Source organism: Melozone crissalis, unplaced genomic scaffold (genome assembly GCF_028551555.1).
Source record: "Melozone crissalis strain CALT ecotype California unplaced genomic scaffold, PUWL_Pcris_2 ptg000023l_1, whole genome shotgun sequence".
Classification (NCBI taxonomy): domain Eukaryota; kingdom Metazoa; phylum Chordata; class Aves; order Passeriformes; family Passerellidae; genus Melozone; species Melozone crissalis.
The window spans coordinates 15591821-15616078 of record NW_026535801.1 but is presented as its reverse complement, the minus strand read 5'-3'; the positions used below and the strand labels follow the sequence as shown (position 1 = coordinate 15616078).

The window sequence follows — 24258 nt, the reverse complement described above, 5'->3', positions numbered from 1 at the left end:
TGTGAATGCCAAGAAAAACAATGGGGAATTACCCCACTTGAGTTAAATTGACAGCTTTTGCAACAGTATCATGTTGCATGTGGTGCTTTTAGCCTGTCTGCTTAATAGATATTTGCAAATCTAAGCTCCATAGCAAAGTGGGGAAAAAAGGATAGCGAGGCAGATGGTAAGGTGGTACTTACTGGAGGATTATAGTGTAAATATTCATAGATATTATTGTGCAAATTTTCTGTATAAATTTTACATTTTTAAAGCTGTGTTGTAATTCAGTAAAATTCTGCCTGTTCATAATAAACAACTAGCACACACAGACTTGAGGTGGCTTAATATACACAGCCTAAAGGGGAAAAAAAATCACAGAAAGAAAATGTTGTCACTCAAGGAGACTTGTTAGTAGTTTGCACTGGGAGGCACTTCCTGATCCCCTAGTACTTAATCTTTTGCGAACGGCCCAAAATTACTTAAATTCTAAATGTTACACATGCTTTACTGAAGCACTGCAGGCATGTGAAATTGTATTTGTGGGAGTGACAAATGGATACCTGAGTCCTTTCAGGGCTTACAGGCTGTTTTCTTCATCCTGTCTCATTTGTGGAGCTGAATTTCAGAAATTACTTTCAGAGGCTTCTTATCAGTTAGGTCCTGGAATGCATTCTGTTTTTACAGCTCCTATTTATCTAATAAGGGGGGGAACTGGGTTCTGATTTGTCCTCTCATTTCCCAGAACACTGACTGTCTCACCAGTGTGTGCAGTATTTGCAATGAAGGGGCACACAGACTCTCCTTTTTGGAGCTGTTCTGCTTTGCACCTGAAGGTTCAGGGCAAATAAGTGTTTATTTCCCTGTGTCTGCAGAGTGCTGCTTGGACAAGGGGCACTGCAGGAGTAGAGCCCTCTGCCTGGGCTCCCATCTGCCCATGGCATTTAGCCTTGTGCTTGCTTTGCACATTGGTGCCATTATATTGCTGTGCAGGGTAGTTCCTGACTTGCTGTTCCTGCTTCAGGATGCTCAGCAGCACATTAATACCTTCTGGTATTTTTCACTGGTGGTCTTGGTATGTTACCAAGTTACCTACAGGCAGCTCACTCTTTACAAGCAAGACTTAGAAGTTTGACTGTCTTGAGGTCTGTTTTTGGCATAGCTGACAGGGACTAAAGAATGACATTTTTTTTTGTTTTTTATTTGAGTCATTAATAGTATCATTGCAGTGATGCAGACATTATTAAAATGAAAGCATTGCTCAAGAGCAAATACATGAATGCTCTAAATACAGCACTTTTTTACACTAGTTGATCCATCTTGTTGGACTGCTCACAGGGAAAAGTTAAAGACTGTAAAAGAATAATAGATTATAATAAAGTCAAATTATTGCAGCAGCATTTTACTCAGCCTAAAGGTTCCAATATGAATCCTGCACGCAAAATTTTATCCCTGATTAGGATCCTATGCTCACAATATAATAATAATAATAATAATAATAATAATAATAGTGTTTTACTGGCGCTGTCTTACTGGGATCTGTATGTTGAAATGATGCGTGGCTCTTGAGTGTGTGTGATTTGTGAGGAGCAGTTGCTATGAACTCAGTGTTTTTTCCTCACTTGCATTTCTTAGCAATACCTCCATATTCTGAAAATGGCAGTACTAGTAAAGGTTTGCCTGAAAGCAGTTAGGTAGCCCATGTGTGCAATTGATTGTTCTGGATTTGAATGGCCTTTTTTGCTTTGCAGAGAGGCAGCACGTGAATGTCGCAGGAAGAAAAAGGAGTATGTGAAATGTCTAGAAAATCGAGTGGCTGTGCTTGAAAACCAAAACAAAACACTGATTGAGGAGTTGAAAGCACTTAAGGACCTTTACTGCCACAAATCAGATTAATTTTGGATTCTCATTTTCACTTGTCCAGGTGGGATAGAGACTGGTTCTGGTTATACCCAGAAAGACAAAGTAAACTTTTTATTTTCTAAACATTTCTTTTTTTCTATGCGCAAAACTGCCTGAAGCAACTACAGGATATACTTCATCTGTGCTTTGCATCAAACTGTGAATGTTCAAGTACTTGCCTCCACTTCTCCCCTTACAAGATGAATTTCATCATCAGTCTCAGCATGAAGAAGAACAGGCTTCTCTCTCGTCTCCCGATCCTCTTCAAGGAATAACAATGGTCACTTGGGAAGTTACTGTGGGGAGGGTCCTTTTGTAAAATGTCAAGGATTTGTGCTGAGCTCTTTCCATTGCCTTAGAGACAGAGCCACCCCAGCCTCTTGGTCCAGAGAGCAGTGGGCCACACAGGTGGAGCATGTCTGGTGCAATGAAGAAGCAGTGGTTGCCACACTGGTTTGACACGTTCCTGCTGAGCTGTACCAATACATGGCTGAGCAGCATGCCAGACCAAGGGCACCTCACTGCCATGTTCTTGGTGTGGAGAGAACACACCTTCTTCAGACTAGCCCAGGAGGGGCTTTGATCTGCAATTATCTGTATTAAGCCCTCCTGGACTAGTAAAACATTCTCCATACTTGAGAAACAAATGCATTGAAATGAGCTTCACTGGTCAGTTGTTGATTCTCATGGCTTATGTGTGCAAGTGCGTTCAGCGTTCTGAATGCACGGAAAACAGACACCAACTTCATAGGATATGGGTTGGGGAATTATATTTGGATGGGAAAGAAAATTTTAAAAAAGATGCAGTTGTGATGTTCTGTAAACAGGGGTAACACATTACAGCACTACCTATTTGTATGCACAACAACTAAGCAGTTGAAGCATAGCCAACTCCACTTAAGTACTCTCTGAAGACAGTATGGTCTGTGTCTCAAGTCCTCTCAAGCAATGAGGTTGTTTTTATTTCCCTACCACTGTCTTATGCAATGGAAATTATTGTGCTCAATAGAAATATCAGCCTGGTTTGCTAAATTCTTTTTTGAACTTTGAGGCTGCCTTCTATACATAAATTAAATTTCAGTATAACTACTAGGACAACCTCAAATATTCAAGAGGACTTCAAACACGAATATTCCAACTCCTGCTTTGAAAGGGAAAATACTGATTATTTGAACCTGGCCAGATTAGCTAAACTCTTAATTTATTTGGGATATTTTTTCATGGAAAGGGTCAGATTTACTGAGTAATCTATTCCTGCCACTGAAATTACTTACGTGCCTCAGATGTTTGCAAGATCAGGTTTTTTTTTCTGTGCACTTAGGAACTGTGGTCTTTCCCAGATTTATGGTGTTAAAAAAGGTAGTTCATATTTAAAAAAACCTCTGTACTAAGCATTAGGACTTCAAAAGAATCATGCTCAAAAAGAACCAAAAAAGATCCTCAAGAAGTTGTCAAAAAGAATGTGTCCAAAAGAATCATGTGCTGTTTGTGTACTGGCCCTCTGAAGCCAGTCTGTCACTGTGTTTACTCGGGTCATTTGATGGAGTAAGTTTACTTTGTGCTTCTGGTCAAACTTCTATGTATAGAAACATATGGATGAGGCTCTGGTCTATACCAGTGCCTTGCCTAGCAGAGTATTAGCTAATATTTTTTCCCATTCACTCTATATCTATTTAAGATAAATTTCATACACAGGCTTCTAAAAGGTTGTACAATCAGTGTGACGTTATAAGGAAAATACTTGGAAGACTCTGGGCAGTTGAGTCTCAAACACCTAAGCAGTATTAAAAGTTCTAGGTTTCTCATTTGAGGGGCATTCAGTTTCCAAGAGACTTAATTTAAAAGGAGCAGGGTTAAACTTACAGCATTATTGTTACAGCTAGAGTTATCAAGAATTTCCAATTACACTTGTATTTCAAGAAAAAAGCGTAAGCATCAGAAATATGAAATAATTCACTTTCACAAGTTTTGTGGGTGTTTATAAATGGTCTATTTTTATCTGCCATAGAGAGTTGATTTTTTGTTTTTATTTAATGGGAGATGAAGCTGTTAGTTTAGCAGTGCAAATTTAAAGAAGACCCTAAGTTCTCACCAGTGCTTTTATAAAAAACTGTTTCTTAAAATCAGCGAATACAAATATATAAAACGGTTACATTTTCCACAACGAGTACTGAAGTAGAAATGTTGTAATACAGGAGTCATTCTTGTAAAGCATGAAGCTCATGGTGGCCTCATTTGCAGTTACATGGAATGGTTCCTGCAGCTTTGAGGAACACAGAAACAGCTGTATATGCCCACATTAAGGCTGTTCTGTTTGCAAAAACTGTGAGGTTTTGCTCTGAGAGCTGTGTCTAGTGGGTAATGAACACTGTTCAGAGCTTGCTGGTAATCACTGGGCACAAAGCCTGGGGGCTGGATGGGCATGGGAGCCTAAAACAGTGCCCAGGTGGGGTTCTCCTAACACACAGTTTGTGCAAACTTGTGTGGCAGCGAGAGGAGAACTGTGTTACCCGTTTGCGTGTGGTCTGCAAGTGGCCTGTCGTGGTTTTAGCCTAGACTTCATTAGCAAGTACAGTTCCACTGAGAAAAGGAATGTAATTCAAAGTACATAGGGGTCTGCAAGAATCTTTATTTTTATTTATGCTGCACTGAGGATTATGAGACACAAATTTATTTAAGGAAAATTATAGATTACAATAATAAAAAAATGTATTAGACCAAGTACAGGGCTGGCTAGGCTACCCATACATGCTTTACTATTCATATTGACCCAAAAAGGGAAAGAATATGACACAGGAATCAGTTCCTATGTTATTTACCAAGTAGTGAGGTTGGGGTGATAAGCTTCTATAGACTAAGGCTGTTTGGAAGTAGGATGGAAATGATGCTGACAAGGGGGAGGGAGGATTAGTTTTATATCTCACGGTTGTGAGTTTTCAAGAACTGATAGACTCTTTTACCTGAAGAGAGGGTTAGAAAGGGCTAGATCCGTTACGTTCATAATAAACAAGAATTGGTTTGAAATATAATTTTTGTAATGTCATTATTTTGCAAAACGACAGCACCAATCAGGCAGTTAAGATATTGTCAAAGGTGCTCTTTTAATTTAGATATTCTTGGAAAATACATATGTATAATATATGTACATATATATATATATACACACAGTATATAATCTACAGCTCTGAGAGCTTTTAAGTCAGGAATGCTGAGTATTATAGTATATGGAGGTCAGAAAAAGAATTTTTACTTTTCTGTGTGTCTGGGTGTGTGTGGATGTGCGTGTGTGTGTGAAAGCTTCCCCTCACCCCAGTAGCTCTGGGCTGCGTTATTCTAGCTCTTAATTACTGATTTGTTTTGTGCTGTCTCTCAGTTACCCATTTTCAATAATTTTATTTCATCTTTTGTGGCTTTTGTGAAGTTTGTTTTTTATTGATGAAGATTTTTGAAATTATGTAAACAGTTTGTTTTACAACCACCACCACCCAGAGTAATTCACTTCTGTGCTTTTTTTCTCTTTGGCAGCTATATATCAAAGGCAAAACATTTGGAAAGGTTGTTAAGGTGTTATTTTCTAAAGGAACCACTGGTAAGACTTCTGTTTTCCTCCTGAGGTAGTGGTGATGCATTCTTCCTTAGGCAGCAATTTCACCAGCACTGGGTAGTTGCCGGCACCGTTGCTTGTATTTGAAAGCACAATTTTAGCCTGTTGTGCTCGTCAGGACTGCTCAGACACCTGTAGTTCTGGCTAGCCTGGAGCTGGCATTTGCATTGGAGATCACTGTCTTCTCTGGTACTTGTATATTGGTCAGAAAATTGGTGGGGTGTTTGGAATCATTAAGAGGCTCAGGAAAAAAAAAAAAGATTTAATAAGGAAAAACAGCCCTGATAGTTTCTGACCTAAATTTGTACCACAGGTTGCTTTTTTTAAATCTGGGCTTCCAGTAAACTGCAGCAGCAACTAGTCATCTGTTAGTGAAAACTGGCACCTGCTTTTTTATTTTGTTTTTTCATTTATGGCAGACAGTGCTTTTTGTGGTTTAAAGACAAATCCACCCATCAAAGCAAGTTCGATATCAGTGGTTGCAAATCTATGATAGTTCATAGAGGATTTAATTGATTTTGTAAGACCTTGTTTTTATTGTAATTTTTTTACCCTGAAGCCTAGTTAGTGATGTAACATTTGCCAATGATCCAACTAAAAGGTCATGTATTTATTTTTGTTACAATATGTTCTTTGTAAATGTTTAATTAAAATGTGCACTTTTAAAGAAAAAAAAAAAAAACAACAAACAAAACACAGAGAAAGAAAAATTAGGGTAAATTTGGTTTGCCTGAGAAGATTTCTGGCATAATTGTTGTGATCCTGCTGCCTGCACACAATTCACTCCTCCACAGCAGTTGGCTCCTTGGCTAATTGAAGTTGCAGATCAGCACCTGGTGCCCAGCAGGCATTGCTGCTGAAGGGCAGGAGAGCTGAGGGGCAGGAATCAGGCGTGTGGTGTCTGGAGCAGTATGTAGAGGATGGATGTGAAATTATTTTTAGAGTAGAACTAGTTCAGTGATCCCATATGGGAAAGGGAGGTTACTTTTCTTAATTTGAGATTTGTCTGCGGATTTTACAAGCTGCATTCCAAGAAAATAAATCGAAAGGCTTTCCAGTAATTTAACACCAGGAAGTAAAGGTACATTGACAGTGTGTCACCTTGCTTGAAAAGAAAAGCACAGCACAACCAGCTTTCTTTAGCAGGAATGATCATAATTTAACCCTGAAGTCTGTCATTGTGAGCAGGTTTTAAAAAGCATACAGTACATCGATGGTTCTCTGTTGTCTGCTGGGAACTCTTTTGTCTGAGCTAATTTGCAAGCTGATTTTACAAAAGCCTGAATGTATCCTGAAGCTCAGTTGGTCTGGAAGGAGCCAGACTGGTGAAGAGAGGGTGCTGAAATCCATCTTCTGTGTGCTTGTGGCAGGTTCAGGTCTGTGGATAGATAGACTTAAGTGTGTGAATCTTTGGGGAAAAGGGACCAGATCCAGGTGGTGTAAAGAGGGTTTGCATTTCAAGTGTTTTGCCTTGGAATGTGTTTTTAAAATGTATTTAAGCTGTGGCCTGCAGAGAGATGTGCTTGGGCTGGCTGGCATAGCACAAATTGAAGGGAGTGACCTGTTTGCTTTCTGGCCCTGCAGTGCAGGTTTGTGGCTTGCTATGTGCTGAGTTCAGCAGGAGGAGCAGGAGCAGGCAGCTGTCCTCGGGAGCTGTGTGCTGGCAGGGAAAGGGCCAGGGGCAGGCTGGAATGACCCATGGCTGGCACACTCCATAAGCTGAGCATTCACTCACCCTCAGCTGCATATTCCTCTAAATTAGGGGATAGCTGAGAGAGAGCATGGGGATGGCAGGCCTTGAGCCAGTTGCTTATCTGGAAATGGCCACTCTTAACAACTAAGGATGTTTGGGTGCTCTCCACAAGTTGTGTTTTATCCAGGTGCCACTCCATTTTTTGTGTGTTGAATTGCATTTATTTATATTAAAACTTTAATTTTAAAATGTTCTACAACTTCAAGTTTAAATGAGATTTGAAACTGTGCTGCTTATAATGGACTTCTTGGGATGGGAACAGGACAAGAAGAGGTGCTAGTTGGCAGCCAGCCCCTCCACAGACTTTTTTCCACAGATTGGTTGTTCACTTCAGAAATTAGTTGTTTCTACTCTGGATTTATAATTTGAAATTGTTTTGAAACAATGTTTTTCAGGGAAGCTTCCAGAACGAGGGTATTTTTCTCCCTTTGTAGTGTAAGCTGGAAAGAGTATGTTCACCTCATCTGCATTTCTGATTCTTTACCCAAACCATGTCAGCACAGAACAGGGTATTTGAGCTTGACTCCCACATACTTGTGGAAGTTAAAAAGACTAAATGGAAATCCATCAGTGGGGGAAAATAAAAGCTTTTTTACATCTCCCCAAAAATCTAGAAACATCCCTGTTGTGGTTTTTTTCTTTTTTTTTTTCTTTTCTTTTTTTTTTTTTTGTGCTTTATCTGTGTTTAAAAGGAATTGTACTGGGTTATAATGCATTTTATTAACACTATGTACATATTAGCTGCTTTGTGTTTCAGAATGGTAGTAATTGCTTTGTATATTAAAGTGATTCTTGTGAATTTGTGAACTATTGTCATAAAGAAGTGCTTTTTCTTACTGTAACCTTTGTGGTATAAACTGTCATAACTCCCTTTTTACACAAACATTTATGTGCAGTCACATAAACATGCTTTAAAAAACTCTATAAAGTCTCTTTTTTGAGCAGGGTGTTCCATTTACACTAATTTAATTTAGTGTAATGCAGCTAGAAGAATATGGGAAAAGGTGTATTTTGAGCAGTCTATCGTATCATCTCAATCTGTGCTCTGCCCTAAGTATTCATAAAGTATTCTCCCCAAAGAGAAGGCTGTTTTTAATCTTAATTGAATTAGATTAGTTAGAGGTTAAGTCCTGAAAAACAAAGTTTCTCTTCCTCCTGATATTTTTAAACCTGTTTTCCAGTACCCATTCTGGTGGCGGTTCTGTTGTTTAACAATGTTTGAAAAGCTTATGCCTTTCACAGTTTAAATATGCTGCATGTCTCACTTTTGGGCATTCCTGTAAACCATGTACTACTGGTCTTCAGAACAGAACAGAAACAGAAGGCAGCAAACACTGCAAGGATCACAGCCCCATTATGTAATTTCTAGGCTGGATCCAAACACTGGGATGGAAGCCAGGAGAACAAATTCAGCACTGAGGTAAACACACCTCCAGTGAAGTCAAGGGGAAGCAGTAAGGTCAGCTCATTACAGCTGGGATTTCTAGTTTTTATAATGCCATTCACATTCTTGCTCAGAAAAACCTACAGTAAGGAGAGAATCCCAAACAGGGTTAGTCCCTGAGATAAAAATGCAATTTGGCTTGAATTTTGCACTGAAAAGAACTGGGTAACACAGATCCCTGTGTAGTCAGCTATGTATCTTATTATCAGTCAAACATTACCTTGGCTGCAATGGCATTTCAGAAAAGCTTGTTCTCTTGCACATGTTTCAGGGATGGTTTCTCAGCGTCGCATCATGGTTGTGTCTTACTTGGTCGCTTCCCTGTGGCTTGGACCCACTCCCTAGAGCAAGTGAATTTCTCAGGAGACTATTTGTGCATTGCCCCACTCCTCAGGGATGCATGCCAAACACATTCTTCTACAGATGAGCTCAGATCACCTGTTACAAAACAGGATCAGTGCAATGGAGCCACCCAAAGGAGTGGGATTCTCTAGTGTTGGGATGAACAGGGTGACCGAAAGTGCTTGGGCAGGGTGTTGGTATCATTGCCAAACAGCTGCTGGCAACAGCTGTAGTCATGCATCACCTCATAGTAGAGCAGGAGCTCCCTGGGACCCGTGGGCTGGGAGTTTGCCGGTGTCACTGCCGAGGGCTGCTCCCTGTGCTCCTCACCAGCACTCACACTCTGCTGCTCGTCCTGCACGCCTGGCGACATTCACTTGCAGCCTGACTCACTGCTGACCTCTCCCTGAAGGTAAGTGGGTGGGAACACACAGCACTTGTGAAGCCAGCCTGGGACAACAGAAGGCAGCATTCCTTGCCTGGTGCGCGTGGGTGTCAGCACTGCCCGGGAGGATGGACTGGGCTTTCAGCTGAGCTACATTCTCACTGCTGATGCCTGCCCCTAAACACTGTAGCTTTAAATGCAGCCACAACTGACATGTACGGGGCTGTGGCCTAACTGCAGTATTCCTGGCTCTGGTCTCCCAAGTCTAACAGGACGTGTGCCCCAGTGGCAGTCAGAGGAGAAGGTGTCCCCTTGAGGGATGCCACTTGCTGGGCTGGGGAGGGGCCACCAAGAGCTCTGCAGGTCAGGGGCAAGGCACTCACCTGAGCTGCCAGTGCCATCTCGTGCTTTTCCCCAGTTGTTTATGGGCAGTAGCATCACTGCAGCCTTCAGACACCCTCCCTTGGGTGTGCATGCAGCTGCTGTGTAACAGCAGCACAGAGAAAGGAGCCAAGCCCAGTCTCCACTGGCACATCCCTGCTCTGGCAGGATGGCTGTGGGCTGTAACACCACCAATGGGGTATCTGACACTGAAAACTTAACAATTAGATGGAATTAATCTGCACTGGTTTAAAAGTACAAAACTGTTTCTATCGCCAAAGGAAGGCCTGGGGCAAAACCCCCTTCTTAAAAGTGTGCAGGTTGCTGCACCAGCCTTTATCCTGTGCTTTATTCAGTGCTATTTAAGCAGAATTTTTAGCATGTTCCTGCTATGGCAACAGTGCAAGCTGCTATGGCTGTCAGTGCTGCAAGCTCCAGCCTCTTGCAAGGGCCCAGCACTGCCAGGCTCTTCCCACAGGAAAGTTCCCCTGGGCACTCACGAGCCCAGGCACCAGCATGCTGCTTTCTGCCAGCTCCAGCCCAAGGGGAGCCTGAGCCACACATGAGCCTAAAAGGAAGAGGAGAGGTGAGAACTTACAGCCACACTTCCAAAACTAGAGCTGGAGAGAGGGAGGAGAGCTCATAATTCTTTTCAAGCACTGCTCACCCAGCTGAGAGGACAGAAGGAGCTACACCTGACACGTGAGAGCTCATTTCAGAATCTGTTTTCAATTAAAGGTGCTGTCTTCCTTCCCCCAAACTGACTCCAACTCCAGTTTCAGGCTGCGAATTCCCAGCCAGCTGCCTAAGCACTGTTTTAGTGACACCATGTGGCTTCTGAGGATACTGTTACAGCAAGTGTTCCGGAACAGCAACTCCAGACGGGTCTGATGCCAAGCAAGGAACTTCGCTGAAAACATGCAAGAGATGTGCCAGAGATAAAACTCAAACCTTAATGACAAATGTGTCATTTCCACATTACAGTCAGCACAGCACTTCTGGACCACCGACCAGGAAGTATGATGGAAGCAAAAGTGACAAAAACTTCCAAAATGCCCGTGGCCCAAAGGTGCTTTGTTCTGCTGAGCCGTTTGCTGTTGCCAGTGTCAAATACCTACACATGCTCAAAGTCTGAGCCTGAACTTTGGCTTTTTGAGTTTAAGTTTAAAGCAAAAAAAGTTCCACATCCACACACACAAAAAAGGGTACTAAAGCAATTCCGAAGTTTAGAGGTGTAGCTGTTTTCTGTTAGCCATTGTTTTCATCAATTTCATTCTTCCACCACTAGAAAGAGAAGGAAGTCTGCTGCTGGTGCGAGATGGATTCCCAGATCTTGTGGGATAAACACACAGATGTGTTTTACAAGCTCAAGGTATGAAATCTGTTACTTGGAGCAGTGTCTTAACTACCACTGTGCACTGAAAGCACTCTAAAACCTAGACACTGCCCCAAGGTCCCAAGTAATTCAAGAGTAAGTACTTCCCCTGCCGCAAAGACTTTACAGAGCACCCTCCTGCCCTAAGTAACAGCCCTCAGAGACAGAGGGAGCACAAACAAAGGCACAAAGTAGAACATTACCTAGTGGTACTTTGAGAGTCAAGGGCTGATTTGATATTTTAAGAACAGCTTGAGTTTCCTTGTTGCACTTTCCCAGCAGCACATGTGCACTGGGCATATCCTCCAAGGAGTCTTGATCTGTATGAGGCAGACTTGTTATGGACAACTCAGAAACCACAACTGCTTCAGTACTGCAGGTGTAGCCCACTCACTTGCAAATCAGGTAAAAATAACACTGATTTTTAAGCTGGCTTACTTGGCAACCCCTGTTCCCCGTGCCCCTCCGGATTTTGTTCTTTGTTTCACTGTGCCTCCTCAACGCAGTAGTGACAGCAATAAAACAACTTTATAGCATCTGCCTTTGGTTCTTTTCTGCCTTTTAAGTGGTTTCTTTTACCACAACTTCTAAGATGCAGAAGTCCTGAAGAGTTAAAGCATTTAGAGCTGGAGCATTAGTTTTTATTTCATACTACTTTTATTTCATCCTACTCTCCTACTTTTCTAGAGTTAAGGCAGCGATAAAGGGAAAAAACCCCATTGTAATCTCTTTAAGTTTCCCCCCAGAAGTTAAATGTGGTTTGATTTCAGACGACATACCTTTTGATATAACAATTTGGATGTTGGATATGACTCTATTCAGATATGAAGCAGAGGTTCAATATGCAGAACAGAAGTACAATCCTTGCTGTATCAGACCCAGTGATCAGACAAGACCATCAGAACAAGAAGCCAGTGAAATAACACAACTGCAACTTCATGCTCAGGAACAAGTGTATTGAGTAGAAACAAAGGGGAGAATTGAACAGCATCAGTGGCTTATTAACAAAGCAGAGAGTCACAAGTCATCCCTGCGACTACCCCTCTGTGCTTTGTAGATATGAACATCCTTGCTGGAGTCATAGTGGACCTCAGACACAGAGAAACGCTCTCTCAGCATCCTCAAGAACTTGAGGTCGCGCTCGTAGCGGATGCGGCAGGAGAGGAGAATCACCGTCCGCTCTGAGCACAGGTGCTCCAGCGTCTGCAGCAGTTCTGCAAATGTTTCTTCCAGATAAACAATGTCTGCACCCAGGATTAAGTCAAATGCTCCTGGAGAGAAGTTATCCAGGTCTTTTCCCCACGTCAGCTCCTTCACCACTGCTCTGGGACGGAGTTCAGGGGGTAAGTTCGCCTGCACGTTTGACTCCAGGAGCTCCAGTGCAGCTGCTCTGTCTGTGATGGTAACTCGGGCACCTAAGGGGACAGGAGGGCATGGCTCACACTCACAATCCACACCCCTCAATGCAGCATGTGGAATACAATGCTTAACTCCGGCAGGCTCCTTAGGTCCTGTTAAACATTAACAGCTCCTCTGAGCTGCCTGATTGAAAACAAACAAATAAAAGAACAAAATAAGCAAAACCCCCCTGTCTAGGGACATCCTACCCTCCATCAGTCACTTAAGAATATAAAGTGTATGAAGATTAAGTTGGGTAGGGAAAAAACCAAATTTTCTGGTGCTTTTTCTTAATGCATGAAAGTCAAGGAGTTACTTCTGGCCTTTCTATATGTGACAAAAGAATAAATTACAGGGGATGTTATTACAATTAACCTGCTCCAATTCCATATTTTTCTACAGGAGAGAGGCAGCTAGAGAGCGTCTTTCACAGGTCAGACAAAAGTTATGCTTGTATGATTTTTCATGGCTTGACTGTATTTTGTCAAACTATTTTGTTCCTATGATTTCAATAGGCACCTTTCACAGCCACTAGAGCTTTGAATTACAAAATTAACCTGGGAAAGATTGCACAAATTTAACATAGTACCCAGTTCCTGCTTCATCCACAGACAGATCAGCAGCAAATCACTTCATTTCTCCATGCCCTGTGTGCAAGACAGGCTAATGAAAGGCTTTTGCAAGCTCAGAGAGTGGTTTCTGTCTGTAGCTTTATCTGCATGGGAGGACAAGGGGAAGAGGGGAAGCACAGCTCTTGTCCCTGGGGGGAATAGCTGCAGAGCTGAATGCTGCTGAGCTGCCTGCCATGGCAACAGGCAGCAGCCTCAACAGGGTCCCGCCACGGAGTAAACTGCAGGGGCACCATGGCTGCAACAAATACCCAGCGGGCTCTGAGTCTATCCAGGAAGGAAGATGACCCACAGAACCATCACAGCTCACACACGCAGCTTTGGTGCTCACTTCTACACCAGGCATGTACATGTAAAAGAGCTAGTTTTACTACAGTTGTGATTTGCTTTAAACCAGACAACAAAAAAGCCCTTACCTAGTAACGTGACCACTATTCCCAGCAATCCAGTTCCAGCTCCCAGCTCAATCACAGACCGATCCCTGAGATCAATGCTTTCCATCTCCAGATAAGCACACAGAACAACAGCCTAAGCCAAGAGAGAAGGACGATTAGGCACAGGGTTTCAGTCATACTGAACACAGGCTTTCTGGTTTAACCTGAGGGAGAAGGTTATAGGAAGGGTCAGGTGCTTCAGGTCTGCAGCAAACTTTGTTCAGCACCTTTCCACCTCCTGTGTGCACCTGTAGTCTTTTTATGCTTTATGGAAATTTTTTATAGAGTTTTATGGAAGACTCCTACTGGCAAAAGGAAAAAAGAACCACAGAGGTTACAACTTAGATGTGGTAACTGCTCCATGAATCCCCAAACATTAACAGGAGGTAGAAAGAGTTGTATTTGGAAAGAAAAAGTTGTATTGGAAAGGAAATACAATAATTGTACCTGGAAAAATTTCCTCAAAGGAAGTTTGAGGGGTTGTCAAATACTAGCAAATGAACCCAGTACTGCAAAAGCCCAGAATAAGGTTTCATAGTATCTTGTATGGTATTTCAAAAGGTTTCTGCATAACACTGGTATGCCCTCAGGAAGGACACAGGGAAAGTAAACTAATGACACTTCTAGCTGGTTGTATATAGCATGTTATATGTTATATAGATCTTGAGAAGGACCTCTCCCGCAGCAAATTCTGTCAAAGCTGATGTCCAGAAAGATCAGCAATACTGTACACCAATTCATTTGGGAAGTTTGCTAAAAATGCTACAGTTCTTCTTTTAAAGAGGTAAAAGTGCAATCTGCGTGTGGACTGAAATCCACCCCGATGGGAAGCCCTTGGATTCCTGCGGGGATGCTGTGAGTGACTGCGCTGTGGCCTTGGACCCATCGCAAACCTCTCTGTTTTGGACGGTTCCTATCCTCAAGATAAAGACTATCGGCAGTCCTGCTTGGATCTGTGCTGTGCTCTGAAAGGTGCCAAGCTAACATCACCAGCCACTGTAAAGAAAGAGGTGAGAGTTATCCGGGGTATTTCCTGTATTGGGCACTGGCTATGCAGGGTTTGGGTGGTGCACCTCTCTTGCATTCCTGCAGGATCTCTTATGGGGGAAGAGGGAAAAGTAAAGCATAGTTTAACATATTCTTTCCTAACATGAAAAAAAAAATTAAAAGCCTTCCCTTTACAATTCTACGGTAATTAATTTCCTACGGTGAATCTGAAAGCTCGGCAAGAGCCACGGGAAGCCACCGAGAGCGGAAAGGCTGCGCTTGCCATGAACACCTACCGCGTCCCAGACCACGGCCGCCACCCCCAGGCGCCGCCAGTCCTGCTGGAGGCGGATGGTGCGGCTGGCGAAGTGGAAGGTGGCCCAAGGGCTGTGCAGCTGCCGCGCTGTCCAGCCGCCTCCCTCCTCGTAGGGCACCAAGGCCATCCCGCCGCCGGCTCAGCGCGGCCCCGGCCGCCGGGCAGGCCCTGCCCGAACCCCGCGCTGCCCCGCGCCGCGGGCAGGAGATCCCCGGAGCCGCCGCGGGGACAGGCCCGGCCCCCGGCCCGGCCCGGCCCGCCCGCTTCGCCCGCGCCGCGGCCCCGCGGCCGCCTCTGCGCAGCGCCCGAGCGGGAGCGGCAGCGCTCATCTGCCGCGGCAGGGCGGTCACTGCTCGGGTACGCGGGGCTGGGCTGGGCTGGAAGCGCCCCGGAGCGGTGCTGCCCCCGACCGCGGCGGGAGCGGGGGCCAAGGCGGCGGGGAGGCAGTGCCGGGGCCGCCGGCGCCGGGAGGCCCCGGGGCGGCCCGAGGGGAGCAGCGCCGCGCTGCCTGCAGAGGGAGGCCGGGCCCGCAGGGGCTCCTCGCCTGCTCACGGCCGCTGCCACGCGGAAAGGTCCGGGGGAAAGGCCCCATGGTCGTGGGACATTATCAGCTATCCCCGCAGCCTCCCTGCCGTTCCAGCCTTGGGCTTTTGCTTCGGGGGTTGGAAGGCAGTGCCCAGAAAAGGCATTTGTGCATCGCACAAAAGCCCCGTCCTCCATTGCCGGCACGGTATCTCGGCAGGGGCTCATCCTGGCCTGGGAGCGCTCCCTCAGGCGCTGGGTACCCAGCCCAGGCACAGCAGTGCTGATCTCAGTCGAGCTCCGTCCAAGGCAGCACAGCCAGGGCTGCTCTCGGCTGGCCGTGTGGCTGAAGCGCTCCCCGGCGCTGTTTGTGCAGCGGTGTTTCTTCACCTTTGGCTCCATTTAATCTCTTGTTTGGCAAAACAACACAGTGCTCCTCTCCTGTGTTATTTACTTGAACTAGCTCCAAAGACTGCTAAAGGCCCTGGGAGAGCCGGGGAAGTGTCCTGGCAGCTCTCATGCTCCGGCTGCCTGGAGGCACAGCCCCACAAAAAGGCGCAGTGCCTGCAGCCTCCTCCTGAGCCCCGAGAGGAGCGCGGGGCGGCAGAGGCAGGGGACACAGCTTCTCTGCCCCATCTCCAGTGGCTCTGTGCCCTGACAGCTCCCGGTAACAGCACCCATGAGGCAAGGCCGGCCCCTCGAAGGTGGGGACTGTAACCAGCTCCAGAAAACATCGCCTCTCTTTCCCACAGGGACCAGCAAATCTGTCTGGCAGTCAAAGGCAAATGTGGTTACATCTAAAAACTGTCAAGTGGCTCAGGATTCGTGAAAAACTCTGTGGAGGATCATTGCAGGTAGCACAGGGGTAACAGTGAGTAAAGCCTGTTTTTAGGGTTCTGCTCCTGTAGGACAATGGAACCCAAAATTTCACTTGCCCCAAACCAGTCCATACTTGTCTTAGGGCAACTCAGACTTCTCCCTATAAACATGCCAGAACAGGTGTGATGATTCAGTTTTCTGTGGTTTTATGTCCTAAAGTGCTGGTCCCTTGCCACTATTCCTGCTTTTGAGAGTTTGAAATTGCTTGTGCTATTATCTTGATTATTTTTTTTAATTATTTATATAGGCAGTGTGGGAAAAAAAGCAATGAGAGTCATTACATTTGAAACAAGAACTCTGAATGACTTTTTGTGTCACCTACATTCTGCCTAAACTACATCAGCAGGCGAATAGAAGGAAACTCCCAAATGGCACAAAGCTTCCACCTCCTGCACCATATGCCAGCCCTGGGATCTCCAGCCAGAATATGAGGAGTGAGGCAGGGCTCCAGTGCTCCCACTGCCTCCTTTCTGTCCCCAGATGAGTTTTCTTCACCTGCAGTATTTCATAAGAGCAAGTGTCTAGCTGAATAGCAACTAGAGTAAAAAAAGGCTGCATGTGAAAATGTATTGTTCCCAAAGATGACAATGCAGTGAGTGCTTTTATCCCAATAATGTGATTTTATTAGTCAGATATCCCTGAATATCTCAGGAGCACAGCAGGTTCTCTACCAATCCTGCCCTGCTTCCCAGAAATATTTCCCCTTCTTCCCTGACAATGTTGCTCTGCCACTGACTTCCATGAGCCTTAGACAGAAGATCAGAAATTACTTTCCAGATCATAACTGGGTAGTGAAGCTATTAAGAGAGAAGCAAGTCCACTAGAAGTTCAGTAAGGGCCCTGATTTCCCATATTCATTCTGAGCCTATGTTTACCTTCTCTTCATTTTACCACATCCATTTTCTAATAAAATGGAGTACCTGGGTGTTACGGTGACAGAGAGACACACTTGGTTTCTTCTACCTTTCCTGACAGTAAAAGGATAAGAAGAACCCAACAACACAGAATTGTGGCTAAAACAGATATCCAGAGCTGGAATGCCTTTCTCCCAGCAGGGCTAAAGCTCAGCACAGCAGTGCAGTGGTGAGAACATAGCCTGGTTTGGCTTTTGAGCACTGCAGAGGGCTGCAAGGACACCTAAGCTGTAGGTAATCTTGTGAAGTAGGAAACAGCTGATTTTAAGGTAAGCAAGAATGATTTAAAGTATGAAGAAACACAGATTCAAGTCCATTCTTACCTCATTCAACCACTTGATAAAGCAGGCATAATGTAGCCAATTATGAGTAAATCCCACCACCTCGGATTTGGGTAAGCTGCTCGGGGTGATTAAGAAAAAGTGTTTAAGCACAGTGGTCCTTGAAATACTTAAAAGATCAAAGAACATGGTAGGTAAGACAGAAATGAGTACAAATTATTTAGAATCTATACTAATATAACTCTTACTGCAATCTTCTCTTTGCTGCTTAGTATGTAAAATCCTCTCTTAGAAAAGAATGTGCCAGTTCTTGCGGTAGCTCTGCAGACACTGGGTGCACTGCATGTCTGCGCATGGATTTTGGAGACATCCATGATGGGAAAATACTGCATCCCTCACACAGTCTCTGGTTACCAAGGCAAAGGCAGATATAAATAGAAACAATCTGATTTTTTTAAAACTCTATCTAGAAACCTGTGTTGTTGATAACCCTGTGACAGCAACGCCTTATTCCAAATGGTTCTGTTCTGCATTTGTGTGGAAACTTCTGGCTTAATCCTTTCCTCCCAAAATAAACAGCAGCTACTTCTGGTTGTCATTCCACTGAAATATGAAAATTGTCTTGGAAGTAAAGTTTGGGAAAATATCTGTTTTGCTAAGAGCTTTCATCAACCAAGTGAACAAGAACTAGCACAAAGCATGGAGGAAAACCCAGAAAAGAAAGCAGTCTTTCTCCCTATGTATCACTGTAAGGAGCCATTCAAATGACTAGCACTGAAATGATTTAACAAGTTTTACATTTTCATCTTCACCAGTAGAAGAATCTTCCAGATTCTCCACATCAGTAAAATAGATGGGGTGGTGAATCACTTGCTGTTAAATACAAAGGGAATAAAGCAGAGATTAATTTGGTTGATGACAGCTTGCGGTTGCAGAATTGAGACAGCCTCAGCTTGAAGTGATTTGGACCATCTTTGAAACTGATGGGGTGAATTAAAAATGAAAACTTTTTTTTCTGCAGAAACTGGTGTGTTATCAGTAGACCTTAGAACCTGATGCTTCTGCAAGATCCTTGCAAAAAAAGTGAAATCTTGAAATAAATGTATAATCCAATCTAGCATTTCATTTCCTTTACACACAGAATTACATTAAACAGTGGAAGTAATGATCAAAAATATGAAGATGTGTCATTTCATAAGTGCTTGAGCTGAAACACAGGAAGTTTCTGGAACGTCTGAAAAGGGAATTGTTCCTATCAGTAATAGTACATTTATGCCTTCAACCTTGCCTCTTGAAAAACTGCCATATATAATCACCACATTTATTTAAATGTCTTGTTGCAGAAGGATCACTTCGCTTTTATTAGAATTATGTGAGTGAGCTCTCGAAGGCCTTGCAGGTCTGAAAGCAGACATTGTTCTGAAGTTTCAGTTAAGGAACAAAAAGCAAACTGAGAAAGCTCTTCTTCACAACTAACCACTGGATTTCCAATTGCACTTCATTTGCTGGAAACCTCCCCCCACTTTCAGATGTTCACAGACCTACAGCCTTACCCACATCTCCAGCTGCTGAACCTCCAGGCCACGAGATGCTACTGCTGGGTCTTGGGAGGGGAGAGTCCATAACCATGGAGCAAGACTGACACGTGAGCAGACATGGGAAAGGCTGCTCCAGCAGCACTCCAGGGGCACTGGGCTGTGGTGGGGAAATGGAACAGACATGGGGCAGGGAAAATGCTACAAAAACCTTCCTTTTGTGGAGTCTGAGTATGGATCTAGAAGCTTAACATTAGGTGGAGAAATTTGTGATATATTCTATAGGTGTAGTGTTTTGCAATTTGAGATGAAATTATAGTGCAAGCAATGCCCGGTATTAATTTAAAACTAGTTAACAACTAATTTTAAACAATTTTAAAACAATTATATGAACATACAGACAACAGCTATAGCATTCATATAGATGCAAAAGCATTTCCCTCAGTGCAGCTGTTACCTTTTTAAAAGAAGGAAGAATCCAAGCATATGAAAGATGTGGGGGATTTAGTGTCATTTCTAATGGTATTGTCAGTGTTTCTCTTCTTGAGTCCTTAGAAAGAAAATCCATCAGACGATAGAGAAGATGGAAGAGTTGAGTCTAAACAATTTCAGGCACCTTAAAACTAACAAGGAGGGTCCCTTAGCACTGCTGTCCAGGCTTTGGTGGCCCAGAGTTGGAATTAGAACTGCAGAATGTTACCCTAAATAAGCTTGCTGCAGGACTTACACAAGCACAGTTAGACTTTTCTGATAAAAGCTAGTCATGTTAAAGTTTGTGTTAAAATACTGAAAAACATTTTCCTTTTCCACAGAAGAAATCTGTGGAAGAAAGAAATCTTTCCACAGAAGAAATCAAGTATTTCTAATACTTGATAAATCAAAGTGGTGGTTCTGCCAGCCCAAAATACAGCTTTGCAGGCCTCCGTCTTGGCTCCAGCTCATCTCAAATTTTCTTCTCAGGTACTAAGCCTCCATTATCATGAACTTAGTCTTTGGTAACTGTCAAGCTGGTTTTATTTTACCTGAAGACAAAACAAAGGCAGGAGCAGAAGAGAGAAGCTAAGATAAAGACAGGTTTACTCCCACATGCCTGTGCTGTTGGTATCCCTGCAGCCATCCAGATGCTCACATGCCAGCCAAGCAGCTTCTGCATTGCCTGTAATGACATCTTAGATTGCAGCAAAGGCAAAAGGAGGGGTTTAATCAATGACAGCAGCACTGCAGTCTGTCCTTATGCTATCAAACACAGCTCCCCAGCCCTGGTTTGCTTGTATTCACTGCAAGCCAAGGTAGTACAGGAGATTTAATAGTGCGTGAAACATTAGGGCTACTAAAAATCCACCTTGGGTGTTCTGAATAACCTCCCTGGTTACTTTTTTCCCCCAAACATTGGAATATTCTATTTCCCTGACTCCTGTTTTGCTCAGGGATTTTTCCCTTAAATGGCTGTAGTCTTAGGTTACTTGTCAGCTTCAAAAGACATCACACGTGCAACATTTTTGTCCTGTCAGCTGGCAGTGGTTTTCAAAACAGGATGCCTATTTTTCCCCCGATTATTTCCAACTGAGACACAGAAGTCTGAGCTTTTGTTTTCAGTTGGTTATACAGGTTCAACCTGGTGATTCATTCTTCCTGCAGTTGCATTTCCAGGAAAAGACAAAGCCCTGGCTCTTCTCCAAGTTATCCAAGTAAGATCAGAAAGCTCTCCTCCCCCAGCTGTGACACTTTCTAAGAAGAGAGAAATTGAACAAAACACATCCCAGAGTTGGTGTCATCACCCTGCAGACAGGCAAGGAGGTGCATGACCTTGGAAAGGCATGTGCAGTACCAAGTCAGGGTGAAGATAACAGCAGAGTTTACTGGATTTAAGATTCTCGGCCCTGTGAAGCACAACCAAGTGTGTGCAATGAGCCATTCTCCATTTCTGGGACTGATGGTGACTGTGAAGCTGGATAGTTTACAGGAAATTCTGCAATTTCATTTCAAGCCTTTTAGAAGACTTTCATCTTCTTGTTGCAGTTGGTGTGGACAAGAACATATGCTTGGAGTTGGGAATTTTTCAAGAGTTGTTACTCATAAAGAAGCTGGTAACTTTGGCTTCAGACATCTCCTCTTAGGGATACTGCTGCTTGCAGATGAAGGGTAGCCTGGTTTTGCATAATGAGGCAAAGGACAACAGAGTTGTGTGGATGTGAATGCAAATGCTGAGATTTCAGAGAGGGACTTAAAAACCTGCACCACTCTATGAGGAACCATTGCAGGAAATGTAAGGACTTGTCTGAGAAGTGCCAGCAAACAGCAGCTCCCATGTACTCAGCAAATGGGCCAAGTAGAGAGACAGAATTACCTACCCCTGCAAGTCCACAAGCCAAAACACAGCTGGTAGCACTAATATTAATCGTGTCAAGCCTGGTAGTCTTCATTTATTATGCATCCTGCAAATAATTATACATATAGTTAAGTTTATAGCTCAGAAGCTGCATTTAGTGGTTGGCAGGGTGTGCTCCTCACTTGGAGTAGTTGGCAGGGTATTGCTCCTCTAACCTCATTAGACTAACATGAGGAGCAAGTCTGGTCCTTTGTATATTCAGAATAAACCACAGGTCTTTCTAATCTCTGCATATTAGTAGCAGAGGTCACTACTGCTTTGGCTGTCATCACAATCTGATTTAGGGTTTGTTTCAAGGTGCTGTCTGGCCTTCTTTAAAGGCTGTGTGGAGCTCTCCTGAAGTTTGCAGCAACTTCCTGAGAGGGCTTAAATTAGGATTCATTTCTCACATTTTTGAAAGTTACTTTCCTTTCCTTTTTGTGAAAATTGAAGCACAGGAGGGTTGCTGCCCAGTGGGTGCCCTGCTCAGAGACAAGGGGTGGTAATTGAGAGTCCCATGGCACACACATCTCTTTCTGGGGCAGGGGGAAAAGAGGTTGAATCCCAACAGTCCGTAGTAAGCTATTTTCAGCTCAGGCATTCAGTATTGCCACGATCCACCCTCCAAAATGCCTGCTTATGCAAAATGTGGATCTGCCCATTGTACATGAGTAACTGATTTTTTTTAATAATGGAAACTGTCTGATGATTCACTGGGGTAAATCAAGCAGAACAGTAGAAAGATGAGACAGAAAATAGGAAGAGAACCAGGACCAGTATCAAGTAATGATAAAGGGTACTCAGTGTATTGCTATAGCAGTAAGTCAATAGAATGTTAAGTAAAAGACAATGTGTCTCATTTCTGCAGGGCATTGTTCAGACTACACCTATTAACAGGATCACCTGGTTCTGCAGAAAATACACACAGCAACAGGTTTTGTCATATTATCCTGGTAAGTCAGCTCTGAATTAAGACTTTAAGAGTTACTTTGCCAAAATGGAGCGGGAAATGAATATTTCTCATCACTGCAGCTAAATGAAAACATGCACAGATATGGAAAATTACTCTTTACTGGTGTACTGAGGTATGTGGAAGCGGAAGCTTAACTTCTGGAATGACAAGGAGGTGGAACAGTTTGCTGTTTCTGTGACTTCCAGGGATTAAATTCAGCTTCCTCTTGCTTAAGACCTACATGAATAAGTCCTCACAGGGAAACAGACTACTGATTTCTTTCCTCCCTCTGCAGGTTTGTATAAATCCTGATAGTCCACAACAGCAGTAGCGCAGGGGAAGAGCAGCCTTCGTCTCTCCCCCTTTGCAGAATTGCACACTGAGAACAAGTATGAAACCCACAGAAACTTCAGCCTCTGTGAGGCAGAGGAACCAAAACCTTCACACTCAAGTAGCAGTGCAGCACATCACACACTCCGGCCACTCTTGAGTTCCCAGCATTTTTCACCTATCGGCACAAGTACGTGGGTTTTGGCTCTTGGCCCCAAAGGCTGGGTCCTGGTGCTCAGCTGCCCAGTGAGCCACTCCTGCTCACTTCCTCACCCTTGAACAAGGATTTTCCACTGCCCAAACCGCAGCTTTGGCAAAGGATTTCCTCGAGGCTGCTCCAAAGCTGAGGGTCAGTAGAGGTCCCAGCTTGCTGCTGGGATGCCCCGAGGCACTTGCTCAGCTGCAGCACCCTTTGCCGAAGCCAGGCAGCCCCACAGCCCACGGCTGCAGGAGCAGGCAGACTGGCTTTAGGCACGGACCCTGGGCATGGCTGCTGTCCTGCTGAGGTGTGCAGGTTTGCCTGTGCCTCCCAGCACTGCTCTGCCTGGAGCAGCTCACCTCCAGCGGCATGGAGCCCCTGGAAGGGGCCCAGTAGTGCAGCAGGACTGCAGCTTGCTCAGCCTCTCCAGCTTCTGAAAATAGTCACCCAGGTGCAAAGAGTGAGGGAAGGTATTGCTCTTCTCGTGCAAGAGGAAATTATGCCAGTTTTCATATTAAAGAGTGCAGATGCAAGCCAACTCTTATTCTTGCTTGAGAATTAATTACTTCAATAAGTCACAGCAACCCTCTAGCTTCTTCTTTTTCCCACCATGCTCACAAAAAATCAGTGAGTGCAATGCCAGAGGGAAGAAAACACCAATCTCTCAATGGCTATTTTGATGAAACCCCTTTTTCTCTCCCTGGCCCAGGTCTGTCTCTTGTTCCACCCTGGCCCTTCCTAGAACTGGGAGCAGGACTGGCTGGCCTACAGCTTTCCAAGCAGAGTGCAGAGGCTGCAGAAGGACTTCATTTGGCCTGAAGTGGTTCAGGAAGAGCTGAAAGCAAATCTTCCCCAAGGCCCTGGTGTAATCCACAGCAAGGTCAGATTCCTCTGGAGTAACAAGGCTTTGCAAACTGTCAGTAGCATGCAGACAGGCTTAGCTAACACAGTTTAGAGAAATTGCTGGTAAGTGAAAAGGTATCATTCATCAGTCTGAGGGAATAATCCTCATATAAGACTATAAATCATTTGGTCTGTCATTTTATTGTGCCTGGGATTAAGTTGTACAAATTCTGGAAACACAGCATCTCTGACTTCCTCTCTTCAAAGAAACTACACATGGTTTGCCCAAAAACTCCCGTGTTTCTCATCACATGGGAGAGCCAACATGGGGATTTTTCCTACAAAATGGAGTAAAATCCTGAGCCTGCTTATCTTTGGAATAACTGCCAGCATGATAGCAGAGTTTTGTAATACTTTTGTGTGTTCCTAAGTCTTCTGCAGAGCCATTCTTCTTATCGGGGGCCAGAGTTAAATTTTTGTAGCGATAGTGGGTTGTTTCATTGCAG

At 44.1% G+C, this 24258-nt stretch overlaps 2 protein-coding genes and 1 long non-coding RNA gene across 5 annotated transcripts in view; 2 read left to right on the top strand and 1 right to left on the bottom strand.

Moving 5' to 3' along the window:
* CREB1 (cAMP responsive element binding protein 1) overlaps positions 1–6467 on the top strand; it is a 37884-nt gene extending 31417 nt beyond the window's left edge. For 2 of the 3 annotated variants that reach the window (XM_054277577.1, XM_054277575.1), the window contains one exon: positions 1731–6467. In XM_054277577.1, the coding sequence (XP_054133552.1) occupies positions 1731–1875 (145 nt within the window). In that variant the 3' untranslated portion in view covers positions 1876–6467. The remainder of the gene's footprint in view (positions 1–1730) is intronic. The other variant, XM_054277576.1, reaches the window with a different exon arrangement.
* Positions 6468–11991: 5524 nt separating this feature from the next.
* On the bottom strand, positions 11992–15104 carry METTL21A (methyltransferase 21A, HSPA lysine). Its single transcript, XM_054278223.1, has 3 exons — positions 14910–15104; positions 13609–13720; positions 11992–12580 (listed from the first exon to the last, which is right to left on the bottom strand). The coding sequence occupies exons 1-3, from the start codon at positions 15054–15056 to the stop codon at positions 12183–12185; spliced, it is 657 nt and encodes a 218-aa protein (XP_054134198.1). The 5' UTR covers positions 15057–15104; the 3' UTR covers positions 11992–12182.
* A 4841-nt stretch (positions 15105–19945) lies between these two features.
* Positions 19946–23777, top strand: LOC128938134 (uncharacterized). Its single transcript, XR_008483123.1, has 3 exons — positions 19946–20020; positions 22297–22381; positions 23619–23777. It is a non-coding gene; the product is annotated as an uncharacterized LOC128938134 (long non-coding RNA).
* Positions 23778–24258: the final 481 nt, after the last annotated feature.